Source organism: Aplysia californica, unplaced genomic scaffold (assembly GCF_000002075.1).
Source record: "Aplysia californica isolate F4 #8 unplaced genomic scaffold, AplCal3.0 scaffold00698, whole genome shotgun sequence".
NCBI lineage: Eukaryota > Metazoa > Mollusca > Gastropoda > Aplysiida > Aplysiidae > Aplysia > Aplysia californica.
The window spans coordinates 86,425-108,612 of NW_004797968.1; the positions used below are offsets into that span (position 1 = coordinate 86,425).

Sequence of the window (22,188 nt, forward strand, 5' to 3'; positions counted from 1 at the left end):
GAGAGAGAGAGAGAGAGAGAGAGAGAGAGAGAGAGAAAGAGAAAGAAAGAGGCAGACAGAGATAGAAAGTCAGAAATAATAGGTAGGCAGATTGAAGAATGCCTATATTCAAAGAAATAAAAAAATACAATAAAATGCTAACATTGAACAAAAACATTTGGCAACTAACACAGATCTCTGGTAAAATGTATAACATGATATAGGGTGCACAATTCACCCCATCTCATGAATTTAGCAGAAAGCAACATGTGAATAAAAAATGAAATATGTAGTTACACAACACTGTTATACTAAAGATAAATTAATGAAATGTATTGCTAAAATATAAAACATCTGGGATCAAATGTAAAAATGTGTGAAATCAAGAAACAGACATAACGAAAGACTAAGCATAGAATTTATATGAAAGAACTGAGAAAGACAAAGAATTTTAAGACGAGGAATCACAATTAATATGTATATTGTGAGCATTATTGTGACACATAACTCAAAGAAGCATAAATGTTTATTGATGCCTAATCAGGACCAGTAACAACAATACTTATATCCAATACCCTGTTGTATAAAATGACAAATCTGGGAACATTAAGCAGAACAGTTTTCATGCAACTTCCCAAGCAAACCAAAATGGACAATCAATCATGACAAGCCCACTGAGAGCTCATATGTCAGACATTGTTCATTTCACAAACGGTTGACAGGTACCATTGAAGATTTATTTTCAAAAATTAACAAGAGCAACAATCACCCCTTCAATGAACAGGAAATACTACAAGTACTTTTTATAACTACAACATAAAAACAACCCAAAAAAATATCAAAACATTCTGATCATTGTCATGAATAAAAGTAAAATTAAATATGTGGAAAGTGCTTATTCTTTGGTAGTTATACATGTATGCTTGTTCACCACTACAAATAGGAAGCTAAGATAATAAAACGAACATATTTATAGATGAAATAACATCATAAAGGTAACATGTGGAAGCAGCGTCATCAGGTAAATCGAGAGATTGAAAAATGAAATTATTGACGGAGACTAGGAAAAAGTATCTTTCGGCACATTCAGGAGAAACGGAAGCTTCCTATTCAACAATCCCTTTGCTCTTCAAGATGCTGCAACCTGTCTCACTCCAATTCTGGGCTATGTAACATTGTATGATCAACGTCAGTCATTCATAACATGGGTACTCAATTTAAATGGACATACATGATATAAAAGGAATATGAAATACATTGATTATCACAGTGGAAGTGAATCATTTCTGTGGAGACATGAATTCTCATAACTAGTCAAGTTGAGAAATACATGTATACTCAAAACAACCAGAAATTTGTCTCTATATAACAGCCAGCTTTTGACGGAGTTATGAAAACAAAAGAGCTAGCTTTGCTGACTGCATGTCACCCATGTCCACCTTGAGGAAATTTCACCAAGTTTTGAGAAACAATCTACACACATGAAAGAGCATGTTTGTCTCTGATATCTCGGCAGACTTATGTTCTGTATCCTAGCATCAAGATAAGTTTGATCTTGGCCTGGACATTAATTATGTGTTTTCTTTACAATTCACTTTCAAGAGTGTACGCTTTCTATTACAGAGCATTTCACAAAATACAACTGAAATTTAAATTTTGCTGCTTCAAATAAAAGGAGAATTTCCAAGTAAAGCTCAGTTTGGACAGAACAAAAATTAATAAAAGTAACAATCTTCAAGTGAAGATTAGCAGCTCACAAACTGGGATGAATACGGGACAGTCTGGGGTGGGGATAATCACTGGTTTCCAGATTTTACTCTAATATAAATTTTCTCTGTGAGTATACATGAGTCCAAATTGGGCAGTATGAAATAATTATTTCATTGGATACACCACAAAGAATTTATTTGTAATCCACAATAAAATAAAGATACACGTGAGGAGTGTACCATGCTGTAGTTTTATTATACCCATCCTAAATAAATCAGGCCCTGATAAATGTAATTCAATACTCCTCAAGGTACCAGCTTTGTAATGGTATGGCAGTGGAACAGTGCTACAGGAAAACTAGAGTTTTCAACCTCAGCACATTTTGTCAAAGTTATGGTCAATATTCAGTAGGATTTCTCAGTATTCTTATTTCCAGTTTATACATATGCGGATTTGCTAATGACGTCGAACTTCATCAAAGAGCGGACGAACATGACAAAGCCAAAAGCAGGTTAGATTTCAGAATCCCAGGCCTGCTTTCCTCTCCCAGCACCACCAGGAGTCAAATTTATTCCTTGGCTGACCTTGGAATGTTTTCCTCTGCCCTTCCCTTTGTAAACATGCACCTCAGGATACATTTCTGAAATAGAGTTGTCGTTGCTATAGAAACCAGGCCCAGGACTGCCTCTTTGCTGACTGGAGCTTGTGGAGCTGGGGGCAGCGCTCGTCTGGCTGACAGGTCGACCAATGGGGATGGGGATTGCTGAGTTATCTGTGTGGAAGACGAATGGATCCTTCCTGAAGCCTTGATCACTGAAGGGCCTTTTGCTGTGGCTGCCAAGTGGTGTCTGTAGGAAAAACAAAATCAGTTTCAGGTTCAGTTAATGCCATTTTTCTAAGCAATTCAGGTGACTTATGTAGGACACCTTGAAATTGTGCTCAATCTCTGATCTAATAGTCCATTGAGGAAAAAAAAGTCTAAAAGGGAATAATAGACTGATCAAATGCATTGTAGTTCGGTTTTTGTCTGATGGAGCTAATGGAGTATTCAGAAACAAATCAGTGATGGCAAGAACACAGTTGAATTGGAGAGTCAGGAGTCTGGAGATTTCGTATACAGTAACCTCCACCTTAACACATGCCATACAAAAGTAAGTTCCGCTCAAACGCATGCTTTCTCCACAGGTTTTTTACTATAAAATTTAGGCATACAAACGCACATTCCCTCTCTAAACACATTCTTCAATCTGTGTAACACAAACACGCCAACAGGTAAAGCTTGACAAAGGGACATTTTCGCTACAACACACACAGTTTGCATAAGACAAGCCTTAACAATCAGATATTTGGTGAGACTGCTCCTCACGCAGAAAAAAGAGAGTGATGGACGGCGTTTTCACACCCAACTTTCTATGGACACGTAGATCTCAGGCTGGGCGAGTGATGTGTTGGGGGGTTGACTGAAAAGTCTTTTGATCGGTTATTCAAAATATATGCGTCTTTGAGAGAAAATTTCTCACTGGTGTTTGGGTGACTGTAATGTTAGTTATGCCTCTATAGGGTTAAAGATTAATCGAGTGATCAGCTCTGCGCGAACTTTATGTACCGTACTTGTTCAACGAATCACTAGAGACGAGAGAAAAGTCTCTCAGAATGCCTGATGTCATCCATGCATTTACCGAGTTGCAACAGATGACAAGCAATTGTGGGTGGTACCTTGGAAAGCCATATGGCTGAGCGTTTTACCCTATGACTATGACTATCACGAATAGTTTCCTCTAATATTATGAGCTCGGCATGATGTTAGTGTACAACAGTACAGTGAGTCAGTCTTTCTGCTTTCTTCTATCACTCATTCAAAGCCTTTGTAGCCAGAACCACAATTGGAGGATCCTTTATGAAACAGTCACGGGTTGTTACATTGCAAACATAAGCGAGATAAAGAGTTCATATGTTTTGGACAGCTGATGAGGCAGATGAAAGTATATAAAGCTGCATTTCAACTTCTTCAAACCCTTTAAACATTGGTTATTTATATAACTGCAAATGCCTGGGAAATATACCCGCACTTTTAAGTCTCTTTCAGAAGAAAAAAAAAACAATATAAAAAGTGAAAGGCCCCAAAGTGAAATGGACCAGGAAACCTAGAGCAACAAGTTATAAAGACATGATAAACTAAATCATGAAGTCTGTATCAAAGTAACTTTCTCAACAATTAAACATTCTTTCTAATTCCAGAAATCTATCATCAATACTGAAGCCTGATGGTAGAAAGAAATGTTGAGAAATAAAAATCTTTCACTTGAACGGTTCCAGGTAGCTTGTTTAACTTCAAAATTTTTCTTTACAAACATTGCTGAAATATTTTGAGTTGAAGTATCCTTACCTCAGCCATGAAAGTAGTTGGTGGAGTCATGGCTGCCCGCCCAGCAAACACAGTGATGTTCCTACCAGCCCCACGACCTCTGAACTTTGCGAATGTGGCTTTAGGGTCTAGAGGAGGCTTTCCCATGATGGGTTTGGAGTTGTCGGACTGAAATCTCACATGGTCCGAGGGTACGGACTTGTGCGGCTGACCCCAGCCTTTGACTGCATCTTGTAACTTTTTAGTTGCCTCATCAACATCTTTGTCTAGATCTTCCAGCTAGAAATAAAGATAATATAAGAGCAATTTTTCTTACCATGAACAAAAAATGTTTCTACGTGTTACAATTAAGGCATTAAAAAATCCCCCACAACTAGAGTACAGGAGCTCGCACCCCGTGACGACAAACTTTCATGTGTAGAAACTAAAAGTAATCTAAAAATCTACAACCATCTAAGAGTATGGTTGTATGACAGACAGCACTGGTGGTAAACAGCTGTAATTCCATGGAAAAGTATGCTGTAATGGTAACTTAAGGAAAGCCATGGGGCAGACAATGTAAATGAAATACATTGACTGGCTTATCAAATTGCTAAGATTTACCTCATCAAACGAAACACAAGTCAAAGGTTAGAGAAGAAACTGAAAACAAGTTTAAAAGGGCTGACAAATGAAAAAAAAACAACCTTAAAGCCAAATGACCCTACAATCAACAATGTGCCACATCTACTCCAGACATTAAAACTGTATTTCCCATGACATCATAGCAATTAGTATAAAGCAAAAGAAAAAGAAAGCAAAGTGTGACCTAATGGTCAAAAGACAAATGATTATATCTTCAACTTGGGTAACTGTGTGAAGTCTTTCATGACTTTTGGAAATGCTCACTCAACAAAATTATAACTTAACTCATCCTCAACCGCAAACCCCAAGTCACAGGTCTATAAATACTTAATCTGTTCTAAAACAGGGTCTCTACATTTACACAAAGCAATATTTCATGCTCCAATTGCTTTCTTCCATTACAGTGTCCAATAGAAAGTTAATTTCTAGGCATTTTGATGCACGACATATTTGCGTTTCTTTAAAAAATATTAGAGGCAATAGTTTTCTTTCTGATTTCAGTCATAAAGGGGAAAAAATGGCCAACAAAATGGCTTGGTCACCGTGGAGATCACGGTTTGGGAGAGGAAGAGTTAAGAGAGCATGTTTAATTAAATTTTCCATAGAATTCCTGTGGGACTTAAAATGAGGCACCCATTTGCTGCTTCAAACAAGCAAGTCACTTATTTCAATCTCTGCCAATTGCCTCATTGATCTTACCTTCTGAAAACTCTGCAGCACCTGGTCCCACGTGGGTAGCAGACTGGCCATGAGGTAGTCTACATGTTGATCCTCTGTGACCTCTGGCCGGGCCGGCACTGACACTCTGGAAGACACGCTGTTGCAAGACTGGCGAGACGACAGGTTGGAGCTGGTGCCTCGGCTTGGCAGGGAAGGAAGACCTTTGAACTTGACATGTCGGAAAGCCTGCAGAGAAGGAATTAAATAAAATGTAAAATGTTTAAGAAAAGACCTTGTTGCATAAGCATCAAAATATTCAATGTTTGAACCTGAAATAAATTTAATAATTTATTGCTAGAGGTCCCAGTAAGTCATATCCAAGATCCAAGGTTCAAAATATTAAACTGAGTATTTTGTGTCAGCGACAACCGGAAAAAAGAATGAAAATTTTAATGATGTATGTATACACATTCTAGAAATCAAATCTTAGAGACAAAACAAGAAAATTATTACTCTATGTCACAGAGACAGCAAAAGAGACAACCAGAGGCTAGGGGGAAGAATCAGCATCCACAAAGCCAGTCGCGGAATTCACATGTAGCAACTGCAACAGGACCTACCACTCCAGGATAGCACTGTACAGTCACAGCAGCTGCTGCCTGACATTAAGGCTTAGACACATACTTCTTCGCCTCCCACCACAGACAGATGCCAATAATAACAATCACTTAACCATTAACATCATGCGATGGACCTCTTTCAATAGATTACTCAAATAGATATTCTAAAATGATGCGATCCAGAAGAAGACAGAAGAGATATATTTTAAATTGCACAGTTTATAATATTGTGAAATAATAAATAGCATCTAATTGGCATCCTGTGATGGACCTCTTTCAATAGATCATAAAAATGTTTATAATAAATGACATGTAATCTAAGTCCCACTCACAGGTTTCTGTTTCTGTATCCCAGTCATAAGCTTGAACTGTTTGATCATGAAGTCAATCATCTCGTAATCCCGAGCCTCCAGGGTTGTTTTGTATGACATCTGAGAGCTGGACCACTTGTATGACCACATCAGTACACTCACACTCAGGGCCATAGTGAGGCCATAGACAAAGAAGCCAAAGCAAAGGAAGAAGAAATGTGTCAAGATCCGCTGGGACTCAAAGAGAGGCCAGAAGTCAGTGCGGCTTCCCATTATACCAAACAGTGATGTCATGGAATGTTGGAAACTGTGGTAGCCATATATGAGAGATCCATAGATCTGAGAATGGATAAAATGAAATATATATATATATATTTATGTGAGGCATCTTGGTGAAATCAGGCGCTCGTCAAAATAATGAAATCGGAGAAACAGGCATTTTTCCATCAGTTGGGCATTTTTCATCGAATTTTGTTTTTGGCTCAACACCTTTTATATCCAACAAAAACACATTTCCATGTCAATTTGACTGAAAAACCTTGATTAAAGGCACAAAATATGCAATTTTGCCCTTTTCAACAGCTGTCATGCTATTGAAGTTACAGAACTTCGGCAGCCGTTTTCTCGATATTTCTAACACTGAAGCCACGCGACCCCACCCCCTTCAGTTGTAAATATCTCGATTTCTGTTCAAGATACAGGGGTATTTTTTTCATTGGAAGCAAGGTAAATAAATAAGCTTTTAGATGATAACAAACATAACCACGCCAAAAATTGAAGAGCGCCTATGATTTCACTGCGTTGTGAGACATATATATATTATATACCAGTAGTGCTTGACTTGACAATGAATATCTGCTATAGAAGTAGAAAATGTAACTCAAACTTTGACAGACTATTTAGAGCATGGCTTCAATGATCTCAGTGATAAAAATTATAGTACTTACATCCTCTCCTTAGGGATATAATCTGCCCTTGCACACCAAGAAAGATCAAATCAAATTGATTAAATGTTCTAAGCTTTCACGGGGGAGGCATATTTTCACGCCGCGTGTCAGTTCCAACCCAAGTGATACTATGCTTTGTGTTTGACTATATCTAGTATAGTGTCCGACCCATGTGAAACCAAATTCAAACTCAAAAACAAAATCTGTTTGCAGAGAAATACCTTTCCCATTCAGACAAGTAATAAAACTTACCAGGTAGCCGAACTGAGCGTGAGTGAGCAGAAGAATGACAAAGATGATGAACACACCCAGGAGAGGACCACTGGCGGTGGAGAGGGTAGTGTAGAACTTGAAAAGAGGACGACTGAACTGGACTTGCTTCACAATCTGAAATGTTCAGTCAATAGAGAACGCGTTGATATCATGGTTTTCAGTTTATCCAACAAAGTTAAAGAAAAGGTCAAAGTAAGGACATAACGATATAGCAGAGGCAAAAGTCATCTAACTCAAAAGAATGAGCCTACCTGATACCCTAGCAAACAAACCCATCGATAAAATGACTTATGTTATACTGATGAGGGGAGCATCATGAGCAATTAAGTCTGGATTTTTCCAGTGTCTTTCCAAAAATTTTCTGAGTTTGATCAACAAGGTGAATTTTTCTTTAAGAGACATATCTGATGTTTTGCCCAGTTTTCAAATCCACATGTTCTTTCGAATACAAATTCTGTATTATATCATTACTGACAACATATCAGGCAAGCTTTATAAGAAAACAGTAGTTTAAAAAAGATTGATGCAATCATCCTAATGCCATTATTATAGTTCTTTACAGTAACATATCATAGTGTAGGAAAACACATATAAATTTATGACCCAGATTTGATCACTTCAGCAATGTGTTCTGATGTGCTCAGCACCACCAACCTTACATGCATGCACAAACACCAGCTGTGGACATTAGACCCAACTAGCCCGCACCTAGTACAACGCTAATAAAGGGGAAGAATGCATTGGCAGCTCAAGTGCAAAAACTAGCAATGAGTGAACACTCTTTCCAAGCACTGAATCACTTAACAACTTACAACTAATTAAAATATAATTCTCTGTTAGAAAGAAACCCACAAACGAAAGAATCGTTAACTTTCAATCAATTGAATTTTCATTCTGTACTTGATAAATAAACACAAGCAAAAAAATAATTACTGCTTTAACACTTTGCAGTCACCCAACCAGCAGTGCAAAATACCCCATCTGGTCACCCAGCCAGGAGAGTAACTGCAACGGACTTCTCGGGCCAGGTGACCGGAATGGATAATTTTCACCGGCGTGTTATTGCGCCAAGTGACCACAAAGTGTTAAGAAAAGAAAGAGATAAATATAAAACAACAAGTAATGAGAACGACGTAGAATCTTACAGATTCCAAAACAATTTTAAAAAACAACAACCTGGAAACAATAAACTGAAAACTGAAAACTAGCATGCATTGTTATCAATTAAAATAAAGGTGAATACAGGCAAAGTCAAAATCAAAACTTCTAGAATAAACAAAATTAAACAGAACTGAAAGTCAAGAATGTGAAACAAGTGGTAGGACAAATACGATTTGATAGTTCATCATCACATACCATCGAAACTGTGCTCAAGTACAAATAACAATTGTCTAACATACTGGAATGGAAAAAAAAGATGAAAAAAAATCTGCCACGCTAAAATGACTGAAAATAAAGTACAGGTGAAATATTCTTTTGTCATGCTTTTCACTGACAAAGTGAAGAAGGAAAAATCCATAACCATCACAAACATTCATACCAGAGTGACAAAGCATTGACCATGCAAATACAAATAAATATTCCCTTACCGATCAACTGCACAGAATATTTAGAAAAATGAAGTCAAATTTTGTCATTTATTCATTACAATCTTTCACGAACTCTTTCTTTCCACAGTACAAAGCAAGTACTTATGGCAGTCTAAATGGTACGTCTATAATAAAACAGTTTCCTTTTGAAGCTTTCTTCCATAATGAACATTACAGTCAGTTTGGTACAGACACAGAAAGTTTTATGTTTTCCCACTACAAAAGAAAAGTAGTAAGACTATATATTTTTAAAAACTTTACACCCACAAAAAGATACACTCATTTCTCCTCCCCCCCCCCTTTTTTTTTTCCCCGCCTAGGATTGCTTTTAAGTGTGAAGTGCAACTATTCTAATGTTAGAAAATCACATATGAACATGGAGTTCAGTTAATGTTTTCATGTGATATTTTACTTGGGTACTTCATTTCTATTTACTTTCTTCCTTTTCGGCACTTAGCTGCACCTTTAAAATAACATGTCCCTAGTTGGAAGCTAAACTTAGAAAGTAAAAAAAAAAGGTCTCTCCTGGCATTAACTCTAAGCCCGTTATATCTCAGCTCTCTGTAGCAACATCTGAAGACTTGAGCAAAAGAGGTTGTCTTTTTTAAAAGTTTGAGTAAAATCTTAAAACCTCTTTTTTCTTCCCTGAGACCCATAGGTTTAAAAATGTTCACTCGTTAGTTCTATTAGGTCTGTTGTTAAGTCCCAACATTTATTTTTCTTCATTACCCTGATTTAAAGTCTTTAATTCCTGTTTTAACTCCTTCACTACTGCGGGGTTTTCCTCACCTGGACCGGGCCCTATCTGTGACCTACTTTCTGATTCTGCCTACTGCCGGACATATTAAAGATTTTTTTGTTCAATTTTCAATATTAGCCACATGTATTATATACAGAAATAAAGGGGAAATAATTACCTATTTCAACATGATCCTAAAAACGATAATTTTTCGGCCTGAGATTTCAGATTCGACAATTACGAAAGTACTTTGTCTTCTTGCAAAAGTATAGCACGGTACGGATTTCAAATCCCTGTAAAATCTGTGAGGTTAGAGACTTTGATGTCCATCTTCCATAAGATCAATCAAAGAGGAAGAGCAGCCATGAAAACTCGTTCCAAATAACCTATTTTAAGAACACCTTGATGAGGATGAGAGCCAGAATTATCCTCAATGTAGAGCCTCATGACATATCTAAACTGTCGGCATTCCCTCTGCTAGAGTTAAGCAGTTTTCAAAATTTAAAGTGAGAAGTGATGAGCATAAAGCATACCTTGAGTACAAACAAAAACAAGAGGCAAGCATGCACACAGCGAAGCACCGCATGCAGCACAGCCACCTGCCCAAGCCGCGATGGACGAGATGTGTCAGCGAAGTAGGCATCCATTCTCTTTGTTGCTAGGGCAACACACCCTGCGTAGAGAGCCAAGCTCAGCCACGCCAAAAAGCATGTTATGCTGTCCATCCAGTTCCAGAAATATGAGAAGAATTTCAGTTTCTCAGCTCTCAGACGCTGCAGGAGCACTAGGGTTAGGTACAGCACAAACAGTGAGAAGAAAACCTGTGGATAAAAAAGAAAACATAAACTTCTCCTTCTGTACCCCGAAACAAGATAATAAGCCATGAAGTATACAAATGCAGAAGAAAGGTAACACTCATAAAGTTTCTTTCAGGGAAAATAAAAACATGCGACGACCCAAAAAAGTCTTGGTAAGTTCAAGCAATAGACATCTGATCTGTAAGCCTGAGAAAATGTTTTAAATTCAAGTTTATCGAAGACTTAACGTTACTTCAGAAAGGCTTTAAACAGGTGTAAAACAGTTTTTTTCAAAACACTGTAAAGATATAAATGACTTCTTGCATTGAGACAAAACCCAATTATTAAAAACTAATGACAAATGTCGACTTAAATCCCCCCCCCCCCCAAAAAAAAAGAAGAAGAATCATCACACACACTCGCGCACACGCACACACACAAAATTAACTTCAAACCTTCTAATTGTGAAATAGCACACATGACTATGCTCAGCTCAGATGCATTTTAGCAATGTTTACTTTGATGGATCATCTCTTCTTCGCTTTTTTAAATTCTAAGATCTACATTAAGTAACAGTTTTAAAACAAAATCTATCTAAATGCGAAAATGACCTATTTGTGTCTAACAAAGCACATAACTCAAAGACCATATCATCCCCTCCTTAAAATATGATATAGATCTCTTTGGCTGAGCAGCTTCCACTCTCTAAACACAATTCCCAAAACAGCTTAAACAAGCAAAAGAATCTCTCCATGCTCAGCCACAAATGAACACACATAAACTGACAAAGGAAGAAAAGGGTTGGGAAATCTTCACCTGACAGACAAGCAGAGGCTCTACCACTCCCGGGATGAACCTCAAAAACTTTTCTGTGTAGATGGAGTAGCTTGTCAGGACACCACCTTGCAGAAAAGAAGCAAACATAGTACATTGAACTTTTATGTGTATGATTTTGAGGCTTTAAAAAAAATCTTTTTAAAATATCAGTCTCTGTGCAGATCATAAGTATTTACATCTAAATAATGTCAGCACTTAGGTAAACACAGAAAGAATGAGTGAAAAAGAGTTTGAAAGAGAGAGGAAGAGAATGAAAAAGACATTAAAAGAAAAGGGGAGAGATACAGTATAACTATAAACTTTTTCCAAGACTATTTTAACAGTACTCATATGCATTGACAACAAAATGATAAACACTTTGACCCAAATATGGTCAAACACTTGCAATTTCATAATTTGAATATGTCAAGAACTCTTTAACGTTCATATAACTGCAAATGAGTATTATCAAAACTTTAAGTTTTCTGTTGGTGAAGCACCTCTGGACAACAAAATATAGAAAGTGACAAATAAAACACAGTTGTTGAAGAGTACTATTGGTGTATCTTACAAATTCATTATAAGTTCCTGTCAGTCTGTCCTGCCCTTTTTTAGCTCTAAATAATTGTATTTGTGTTCATGAAATTCTTTTTTATTTAAACAAAAAAAGGGGGAAAAAGAAAAAGAAAGGCAAGCACATCTTCTTAACATCCCTCAGCTGATCCCATTCATTGGTTGTTTTTTTTCCCCTTGCGCTAAGTAATCATTATAAAGTGAACATGTTTTGTTTAACTCTGAAAAACAAACATGGATGGATTAGAGCAAAATGAAAAGCTTCAGCTCGTCACCTGAGATGGGAAACTCGATGATGAGCGTAATGTAGGAGGTGAGGTCAGCACTAGGGTAGTACAGAGAGAACTCCACCATCACTGCACGCGTGAGTAAGTCAAGCCAGCCCTCTGAATGAAGCTTCTGTACGGTTGCCAGTGTGTCATTGTAGGTCTGTCCCAAGGTCTGGACGTAGCCTCCACCAGGGTAAAACAGTGACCAACCAAATTTAGAATATCTGCAGTGAAAGAGGAAAACAATTTTATTCTCAGAGACTCTGTCAATCTGTCATGATTATTTCTCCAAATATTCTCACGAAAATATTCCATATTAAAAAATAAGTAATATCCTTTATTAATATACTTTAGTTTTTTGCACTCTACTGCTTGTAACATCCACTAATAGAAAGTGTTGCTGGTTTTTCCGACAAAGAGGAGGAGGGAGGGGGGAAACTGGTTAAGATTGTAGACTAATTGCTTCACAAAGGGAGACCTGTCTCACCATGACACATAAATGTTCTTACTTAAAGTTAAAAAAACACTTCCACACTCATATAAACCGTTCTGTAATAAACTTTGATTCTGTTAGAACTTACAGCCAGCTTCTCTCACTTCTCTTGAAGTTTAAAAAATGAGAATTATTTCCCTAAATATATTTCATATATAATTCACTTTAATTGAAATATAAGGAAAGGAATGATAAAAGAACAAAAACAAAAATTTGAGTCAAAGTAAAAACTGAAGTTGAAAAAAAAGTAAGATGATTTAAATATCTTTTGAAAGTATCACTAAAATGTACCTTTACTGCATAATCTTACAGAGCTCAGTACTTACAAATCCAGTTGTCCACAAGAGGAGTATGTCCAGTTAGCTCCAGCTATCCCTGGCGACACCCAGCCAATATTATAGTCAGCAGTGTCAGGGTCACTGGTGCCATCATCAGTACAACGATCCGGTGTCAGCGTTGGCACTGACCACATAGCAATACTTGACGCTGCGGTACACGACACTGAAAACACACAAGTTCAGATATATCGGCTGACAACTGCATGTAGTAGAAATTCTTGAGCTGTCATTGCTGACAACTAATTCAAAATTATAAGGTAAAAATTTATTTGAGTTTATGAGCAAACAGGTAATTCAAAACTATGAGCAGACAGCTAGCATGAGAAAGCAAGTAGAATTCTGAGTAATAATAATACTAATAATCATTTCATTTATATATCTCCACACTCAGCAGCATGCTCTATGTGCTTTACCTATCATTACCCCAGCAGACCGTAGAACACTCAGAAACATTCTCCGCTTCCCGAGAAGCATACAGTGCTTGCTGCAAACACTAACAAACAGACAAGATCTTTTGCTATCGGTAGCTGGGTACCCATTCTCACCTGGGTGAAGGGTGGAAAATTTATGTCAAGTGTCTTTTCCGAGGACACAACGCCGTGAACCTGATGGGATTTGAACCCAAGACCTAACATTTGCAAGTCCAAGAGCCTAATCAACACCACAGATGAGTAGTGAATTCACTTGAAATACAAACGTTCCTTTGAGCTTTCCTGCTTTCTGAGAGGCACCTAATACACGAGTTGGTTTTTGGATCAATGTTTTTATTCAGATAACAAATATGTGCATTATGCATCTGCTCATAAAGTTCAGCTTCTCTGAGTTACATGTGCCAACTGAAGCATTAAAGTAAACAGATGTTGAAACAGCAATATAGCCTCTTGTGAAACCTTTTATAAAGCTGTAAAGGAGGCTAACTTTTAAGCTGTAATAAAGACTAAAATAAACATCAGTTTTGATCCCAATTTTTCCCTTTTTTCAGTTTCCTTGGAAATAGTCAAATCTACCATTCACTTTAAAGAAACACACAAAATACATTTCACTGAATTTTCAACGGGAGTTACTGCGTCTAATAATCTTTTTCTTACAATGATGATTGTGATGGAAACGATCAAATATGAAATTATCTTGAGTCTCTAATTATGCTGTGCTGTATTTCTCTTACAGTTATTTATATGTTATTTTTTCTCAGATTGAGTTTGCCAATTTTATCATTGGCTAAGCATGATATTCCATTACTCCTAGGCCCTTCTCCTAGATCTATGTGTGCACTCATGATTTGAACACAATTTTCAAAGATCGTTCAAATATATTAGAAAGTGAGGAGACAAACAAGAGATGAAGGAGAGAATGAAAATGAGAGACAGAGAAAGAGAAACAGTCAGAGTGAGAAAGAGACAGGGCAAAGGAAAGAGAGAGAGAGAGAGAGAAAGAGAAAGATGAAATGGTATCTGTAAACTCATACCATTCTTGCTTCGTATCTGCCTCATCCAAGCTGGACCAAGAAGGTAACCAAAACTTTCATCTGAACTCAGATCTTGCAAATGAAGGGATCGGGCCAATACAGTCTCAGACCATTGCCAAAAGTCAGTGATGCTGCACAAAGACAAAAATCTGTTGCTTTAAACATTCTTATCAAATGAAAAGTTGAAATTCACTATCAAACATTAATAAGAACATTCTTAAACCTTTTCAACTCATGAGTGTCAATGAATGGAGTTGGCATATCCTTAATTACAGGTAATTAGTGTTCAATTCACCTGGCTGAAATTAGTACACACTTTGTTGAGAGTGAAAATATAAAAATAGTAATATATGCCTGACAGGCTGCTATACTTTTCATACCCTGGGATAGTGAGATGGTAAATAATAATAATATAGAATAAATTCGTTGGCAAGGGAAGCTTTTATAAATTCTAGTGAGTTTTTCATAGCAGAGGATACAAGATGATAAATGTTTACTTTGAGTTCATTTTTGAAATACCTTCTCATGTTTGTGAAGTTGAGGCCATTTGTGCTTCCATCAACGCTGGTGTAGAACTTGGTCTCAATGTTGTTGCTGGCGTGGTACATGGTACGGCTGCTGTAGTTGACAAAGACGATCGCCATGAAGAGAGCCAGCATCAGAGTGAACATGAACACTTCTCGCAACATCTTGTGTAGCCGCTGTTTCCTCTTGCCTTCCTCCTTGGCTTGGAGAAGAGCAAAACCACCAAGCGGACGGAATTTGATATCCTGTAACAGAAAGCAATAAGTTTGTTAGCCATTATATCAAATACAAGGAAGACACATTTCACCCCTTCGTCAAAGATTGAGTAGTTAGTCAGCTCAGGTTCACAAATACGGTCAAGTTGTACCGGTGGCATAGTTTGTAGGGGGTGTAGTCACAGGGGTGTGACCTTGAGTGAGACATGATAACTGTGGCTCAAAAACAGGGTGCCAGCAATGTTATATTTTGTAATATAGCCTGCACTAGAGTGATATCTTTGTATTATGTAACCACAATCTAACTTCTGACTTATCTTATGTACCTGCGTTTGAAACCCAGTTTTTTAAAGAGGATAAATATAAAAATTATATTTTTGTAACATTTTTCTTTTTCTTAACCTGACTATGACTAAACAATCCTGTTACAGCTGGAAAATAAAACAATGAAGACTGTTTTTCTGCTGTGTATTTCAAAGATCTCAGAAATTCAGTAATGTTTGTGCAGTTATGAAGAGGTTTTTAAAACAAGGCTGTAGAATTTCCATCAGAAAGCAGACAGAAATGAAAGAATTTTATTCATTTTTAAAACATAACAAGTTGACATAATAATTAGAAATAACACTAGGTGTCCACATGGTATGCACTAAGAATGTCCAAACTACTTTCTTTTTAGTGAAGTTCCATTCACGTTTGTACAACTTCTTTTGTTCTATTTACCCTTTAGAAGTATCCCTCATATGAAAAGTAGGAAAATACTGATCTGATCTAAATATGCAGGACTGACTGCTTCACACTCTGAACATTTATACCTTGAGCTGTTCATTGGACTCCACTGAGGGTTTGATGTTTATAACATCTCCTTCATCATCGTCTCTGACGTCCTTGGTGATGAGGGCAACAATAACAGAGATCAGCAGGACCTGTGGGAAGAGTGAGCAGTCAAAAAATGAGAGCTTCTACATTGACGCATTGCTGTAAATTTGATGTAAATGTTACGCATCCTTATCAACACAATTAGATTATTTTAGATTACTTCACTCATATCTGTCAGGCCTGAGTGGAACAAATCCCAGTTCATTGTTCATTGTTTCAGGAAGCAACATCCCTGTACTTCAGACATGTCCATTGATGCTCCGTTGCTCTCTCCAAAATGTCGACGAGGGTCTTTCCACTGATTGTGCCAGTGCATATCTGGTTGAATATTCTTCTGTTCTTTCCTGCAAGGATGCCAGATTTTCCGCTTCTTTTTTGTATTCCCAAAAGCATTATCCTCTTCACGGGAGTACTGGCCTCTGCCTCCCTATCTTCCTCTTCAATTAGCTGGTGAGAGAGACATTTCAGGATCTCGACCCTATCTGGTTGAACCGTGCTGTCAACTGAGGTGGCCTCACCAGCCAGTCTGTCGGCTTTTTCATTTCCCTTAACACCTGCATGGCCAGGGCAGAAAATCCATGTGAGCGATCATATAGGCGTTGCTTCAATAACTTGAATCCATTCTGTTCTCAGGAAACCTTTTTCGATCCTTCTGAGGGTACACATGGAATCAGTAATAAGAACAGCACGGGTTGTGTGAGGGCGATCTTGGGTCATCTAATCAAGTGCTTTCATGATGGCTTCAATTTCCATTCGCATACTTGATGTAGCCGTGCTGCAGGCTCCAGATGCACTGTGTATGATTTTATTGTTGGCGAATGCAACAAATCCCCATCCACTTTGCTGGTTATCTCTTTTCACTGAACCATCTGTATAAATTACAAGATCCCCTGCTTTTGAGTTTGTGTCAACAATCTTGTTGATATCGCTCTCGTTGATGCAAGCTGCAACATTTCTTCTGTCTCTGCCCATGCTTATTTTGACCTTAGTGAGGTCCCTGTACTCTCCTGCCACCTGTTCCCATTCTTCGCCAAGTGGTAGGCTCTCAGGTACACAGATTTTTCTCAGGGAATCCTCTGCTTCCGCCATCCAAGATTTTCCTCTCTTCAATCTGCCTCTCTTGTTGTCATGAAGTGCTTTGTGAAGTAGATGATCCTTCTTGCCCATTACACTGAGATACATCTATAATCGAGCTATCCTATGGTGTACTCTGATGCCACTTAAACCAAGCAAGTAGCGCATGCCCAATATTGGAGTGTCCTAGATGCTGCCCAGCACTGCTGTCATTGCCTCATTCTGTACTCGATCCAGCTTTGCGATCTGTGTATCGGACAGAGTGAGACAGCCCAATTCGTAATCAATGACAGACAGGATGACCAGCTGCAACATTAGGAAGAGCACTCTAGGAAGGGCTTTCTAAGACCGATTCATACATCAAACACACCAGGGAAATATTGACTCAAGAAAAGAAGTTGAAAGAGATGTTTCCAGTGAGCTGAAACCAGACATGTATGCAAACCACGAGGATGAGATATCTACAGAAAAGGTCTTCAGAACAATAAAACATGCCAAAGACAGAGCTGGAGGGCCGGAGGGTGTAAGATATTGCCACATGAAAGAAGCAGACGATGAGATGATTGAAGAAATGACAAAAGACTTCAACAACAGCATTGGCACTGGTAAAATCCCTGAAGAATGGTTGCACAATTGGTAGATACCAATCCCCAAACCTGGAAAAGACCACTCGGCTCTCAGTGGTTACAGGATCATAGCCATGCAGAACACCTATGGGAAAATTCTGGAAACGATAGTTGCCAGAAAAATATCAGCACACTTAGAGAGGAAGTCCCTGTTGCCAAATGAGCTTGGCAGCTATAGACCCCATCGAGAAACTGCAGTGAATGCGGCTGTTATGGCGTACGACATCTATGAAGGCTTTCAGCAGCGGAAGGAAACAGTTGTGACGGCACTTGACCCTGAGGATACTTACAACTGAGTCGACTATGAATGTTTGATCGAACGCCTCCTGGAATTTGATGTGGACATATGGCTGGTGAGATGGGTAGTAGTAGCCCTAATGGGGAGAAAAATGCCCCTGGGACAGGGTGAATGGACTTCAGATCTGGTATCAAATGCTCCAGGACTGCCCCAAGGATCTCCCCTCTCTCCTTTGCTTTTCAATATGTACACTGCACAGATAACGATGCATCAGAAGGAATCAGGAAGTGTCCTGAGCTTTGCGGATGACATAATGGCATACGAGCACGGAGATGACGGACTTCAGATGGCAAGGAACATGGAGAAAAGACTTCACTCAGTTGAAAAATAGTGTGACCAAAATGAAGCAGCTCTGATTCCGCAAAGAGTGCTCTTCCTAATGTTACAAATCCCAGTAGAAAGGCACAGAGACTCTAAAAATATTTTCTCCATGGGGGAACCAAATTTTTGTTTTTTGCGTGCTAGACAAAAATCTTCATCATTACCCAATAAATTCCAGGCTGCTTAAGTAATTTCCCCCCGAAAATGTGATTTTTAAAACGCCCTGTCTGTAATGCTGAAGTCACAGATTTTGAAGCCATTGTCAACTCTTGCTTTAAGAAACTTTAATATTCTAACAAAAACCATTCTTGTGACATAACTTTCCGTTAGTTTACCCAAACTGTGCTGAATTTGTTATTAACCTATACGTGTGAGTGTGCATGTTTGTTTGAGTGTGTGTGTGTGTGTGTGTGTGTGCGAGTGTGTGTGAGTGTGTGTGTGTGTGTGTGTGTGTGTGTGTGTGTGTGTGTGTGTGTGTGTGGTGAAAAAAGAAAGCAATGTGAGAGGATCTGGACAATAAAGATGTATCTTGCCACTTATAAGAGACATGAGGCATTTCTCTTCTTGGAACATATTGCTGTACCATCTTCAGCAAATATCCAATTTATTTATACGTGAAAAAGGAGAAAAAAATATAAGAAACAATATTATGATATGATGGCTGAGAAAATAGATGCACTTTCATGTTGATTTTAACCCCCATCCCCCCCCACACAAACACACACATGCATACACAAAGTAAAATCCATATATTTGAAATGGAAAGCAACAAATAGATGTCAGCAGAAATACAAATGTCTTACCTTCAACGGCTCAATAATGAGGATGGAAAGGAAGACGGAGATGAAAAGTGAGACGAGCCACTTGAGTGAGATGGCGGTGCCGAAGTTGTAGCCATAGAGCAGCATCAGGATGACGGACAGAACGCACAGCACAACGCACACTGTGTATGTCACGTACACACACCAGGGAGGCAGTGAAAACCTGGGATTGCTCTCACTTGGCTCAGGCTGTTGGGAAATGGTGCTAAGAGTTCTCCCACGACCTAAAAGGAAGATGACACAACACCAGATAGGATAGGATGAACTATGTGATACAAGAAAAAAGACAAAAAGAATCACAGCATTAGTTGACTTACTTAGCTACCTATTGGTGACTCATGTCATTGCCATATACATTACTAAGAATACACAGTAGGTAGAAAAGTGTTACCATTCACTAAAAAACATACTATCTACATTAAAATTCTAGGGCAGAGGTTTTCAATTTTGTCAACTTAGATTGAAGTAGATCTACATTAACAATTAATCGTAATACATTTTAGGAGAACATTCTACGCATGCCCCCCCCCCCTCTAAAAAGAAAAATCATTTTAAAAAAAATGAAATCTTTAAAAATCTTAGCCGATTTCTTGTTGCAAGATGTTGCTAGTTATGTGATAGCTGAACACTAGAAGTTTACTATACTTTACTCTTTCTCACCTTTGTTGTCCGACAAGGTGCTCCTGGATTTGGAAGTGGAGGAGATAACACTAGGCCTGTGCCCGTCCCTCCAGCCAGTTGGCTGTTCTTTTCTGCGGCTGCTGGGAGATTCAGCCACACGCAAACTTCCATTCTGGTGGGCTGCACTGGTACCTGAGCCATTTCTGTCAAAGGTTCAGTTTTCTAAATCAGTCATGCACATGTGTGAGGAGAGTGTGTGAGTGTGTATGTTTATGTGTGCAGGTCTGAATGTAAGCTTGTGATTGTGAGTCATATTGTGTTATCTGAATGCTAAGACTTACTGTAGCTTTGTTTTGTAAATACATATAGAGTTTGACAAAGCATAGATCAACTAATAATCCTCATGTTGCTTTCATGAATGCAGAAAGTCTCATATTTAGTCCCTGTGTGCTACTTTTTTGAATGAGCGAAATAAATTATGCTTTTTTCCCTGCCCTTGTAATCAATAAATGGTGGAACACACATTCATTTACAATCCTTCAGGGTAGTTTCAGTGTTTGGGTAGGTCTTTGACTATATTTTGAATGAGAAAACATTTTTAGAAATGTTTTATGAAGTACAAAACTATAATGAATGCAGTTATCCTACGCACAAAACGATAAGAAAACTTATGCACTTACAAATGGTTCCAGTTAAAGTACAGAAATAATAAAGAAAAATAAATGGATATTTATGTATACGTGTTTATGTTGTTTTCTCTAACATCAAAGTTGTTTTACCTCCTGCAGTAAGCTACAACCCCAAACCCACTGAGAATTTTCATATATCCAGGGTTCTGGAGATTTCCAGGAAAATGGTGTCCTCTAACAGACAGATCCATTTCCATCTAACCTTTCAGGTCCAGGGGCCAGCTCTGCCTCCGTGCGTGGGTTGAACTGACTGGGCTTGCTGCTGAAACTGTCCTCGTTGTAATCTTCCAGACCTTCATAAACCCAGTCATCATCAGAGTCGAACAACTCATCAGTGTTTCTGCTTCTCAGTCTGGAAAATTGAAAAACGATAATGATAAACGATTGAAAAGATTGTGTAATAACAAAGGTATTATGACCTGAAATGTGATGAAAAGATAACATATTAGGGTGCCTAGCGGCAAAAACATAAGGGCTGCTGCAAATGTCAACTTCGGCAGCCTAAACAACTTTAGGGCTGCCCAAAATCAGCATATATTATGTTTTAGTAATCAACAACTAGAAAAATAGTAATCTGGCTTAAAAATTCGTAAATTGGCCTTAGACAGTCTTTCTCCCTTGGGTGTGAAGGAGAGGGGTTATAGTAGTCAAGTATAAATGTAACGAAAACAAAGACATGATGAAAAAAAGTGGTCTTTCTGGGCTTGTCATCATTGAGGTAAGAAAAAAAAAGGCCGCCGGAGGGAGTTACTGTTAGCAAAAGCAAAAGGAAACCTTTGGAACTATAAAATACATCACAAGCCTTTGATCCCAATTGTGCATCACAACACATCATGCCAGGCACCCATTGTGGCTAATTGTTCCATTGTATCAAGTTTTAAACAATGATCATTGAAAAACAAATCCCATTGGCCTAAGCTGTCATCCAAAACACAAAAGGGCAGTGATTTTCCATGATCTTGTCAACCTAATGTTTGCCGAAGTCTAATGTTTTTCTAAGGGTAAAGTGGCACGGAGTGACTACAGGGAGAGTGCAAAGAGGATGTTAAAGTTCAACAGTTGCACCTGATATACTGACGTAAACTGTTCAGGTCTGGTGTTTTTTCTCTCTTTATTCACTAGTTTGTGGTAGCCAAAATTTTAAAAAATCGGAATCAGGGGTATTACAATTGTATTTTCGTAAAACTGAATAAAAAATCGTAATGACTCCGCCAAATTCATAATGATAGGCAGCCCTGCAGCTTCACTTTTAGTGCTTATTTGTGGCTTTTAAGAGGGCAGCAATTAAAATTTAGGGCTAGACCTTGAGGAAAGGGTGAAGCCAAAAGACACATCTTCTTTATCTTTAGAGACACAGCCATTTGCGAGTGAAAAATTATAGCAGTGTTCAGTCCTCACCTCCGTTCTAATTTCTTCCTCTTCTTCTGCTTCCTCTCCTCTGAACGAGTCAACTCAGCATCAATTTCATCCAATTTCTTCTGGAAGTCCTCATCACTGTCTTCATAGCTCTAGAGATGGAGTAGATAGAGACAAAGTTTAGACAGGAAAGTGAAA

At 38.2% G+C, this 22,188-nt stretch overlaps 1 protein-coding gene across 2 annotated transcripts in view; it reads right to left on the minus strand.

The window, feature by feature from the left end:
* Positions 1 to 443: 443 nt before the first annotated feature.
* LOC101862450 (polycystin-1) overlaps positions 444 to 22,188 on the minus strand; it is a gene marked incomplete at its 5' end in the record, with an annotated part of 80,357 nt that continues 58,612 nt past the window's right edge. Inside the window, 16 exon segments of one of the 2 annotated variants that reach the window (XM_035972452.1) lie at positions 444 to 2,537; positions 4,076 to 4,333; positions 5,378 to 5,584; positions 6,291 to 6,608; positions 7,469 to 7,603; positions 10,417 to 10,638; positions 11,431 to 11,516; positions 12,279 to 12,496; positions 13,092 to 13,266; positions 14,569 to 14,699; positions 15,088 to 15,338; positions 16,121 to 16,231; positions 19,307 to 19,548; positions 19,985 to 20,148; positions 20,837 to 20,986; positions 22,033 to 22,142. In XM_035972452.1, coding sequence (XP_035828345.1) covers positions 2,202 to 2,537; positions 4,076 to 4,333; positions 5,378 to 5,584; positions 6,291 to 6,608; positions 7,469 to 7,603; positions 10,417 to 10,638; positions 11,431 to 11,516; positions 12,279 to 12,496; positions 13,092 to 13,266; positions 14,569 to 14,699; positions 15,088 to 15,338; positions 16,121 to 16,231; positions 19,307 to 19,548; positions 19,985 to 20,148; positions 20,837 to 20,986; positions 22,033 to 22,142 — 3,114 coding nt within the window. 2 annotated transcript variants of the gene reach the window in all.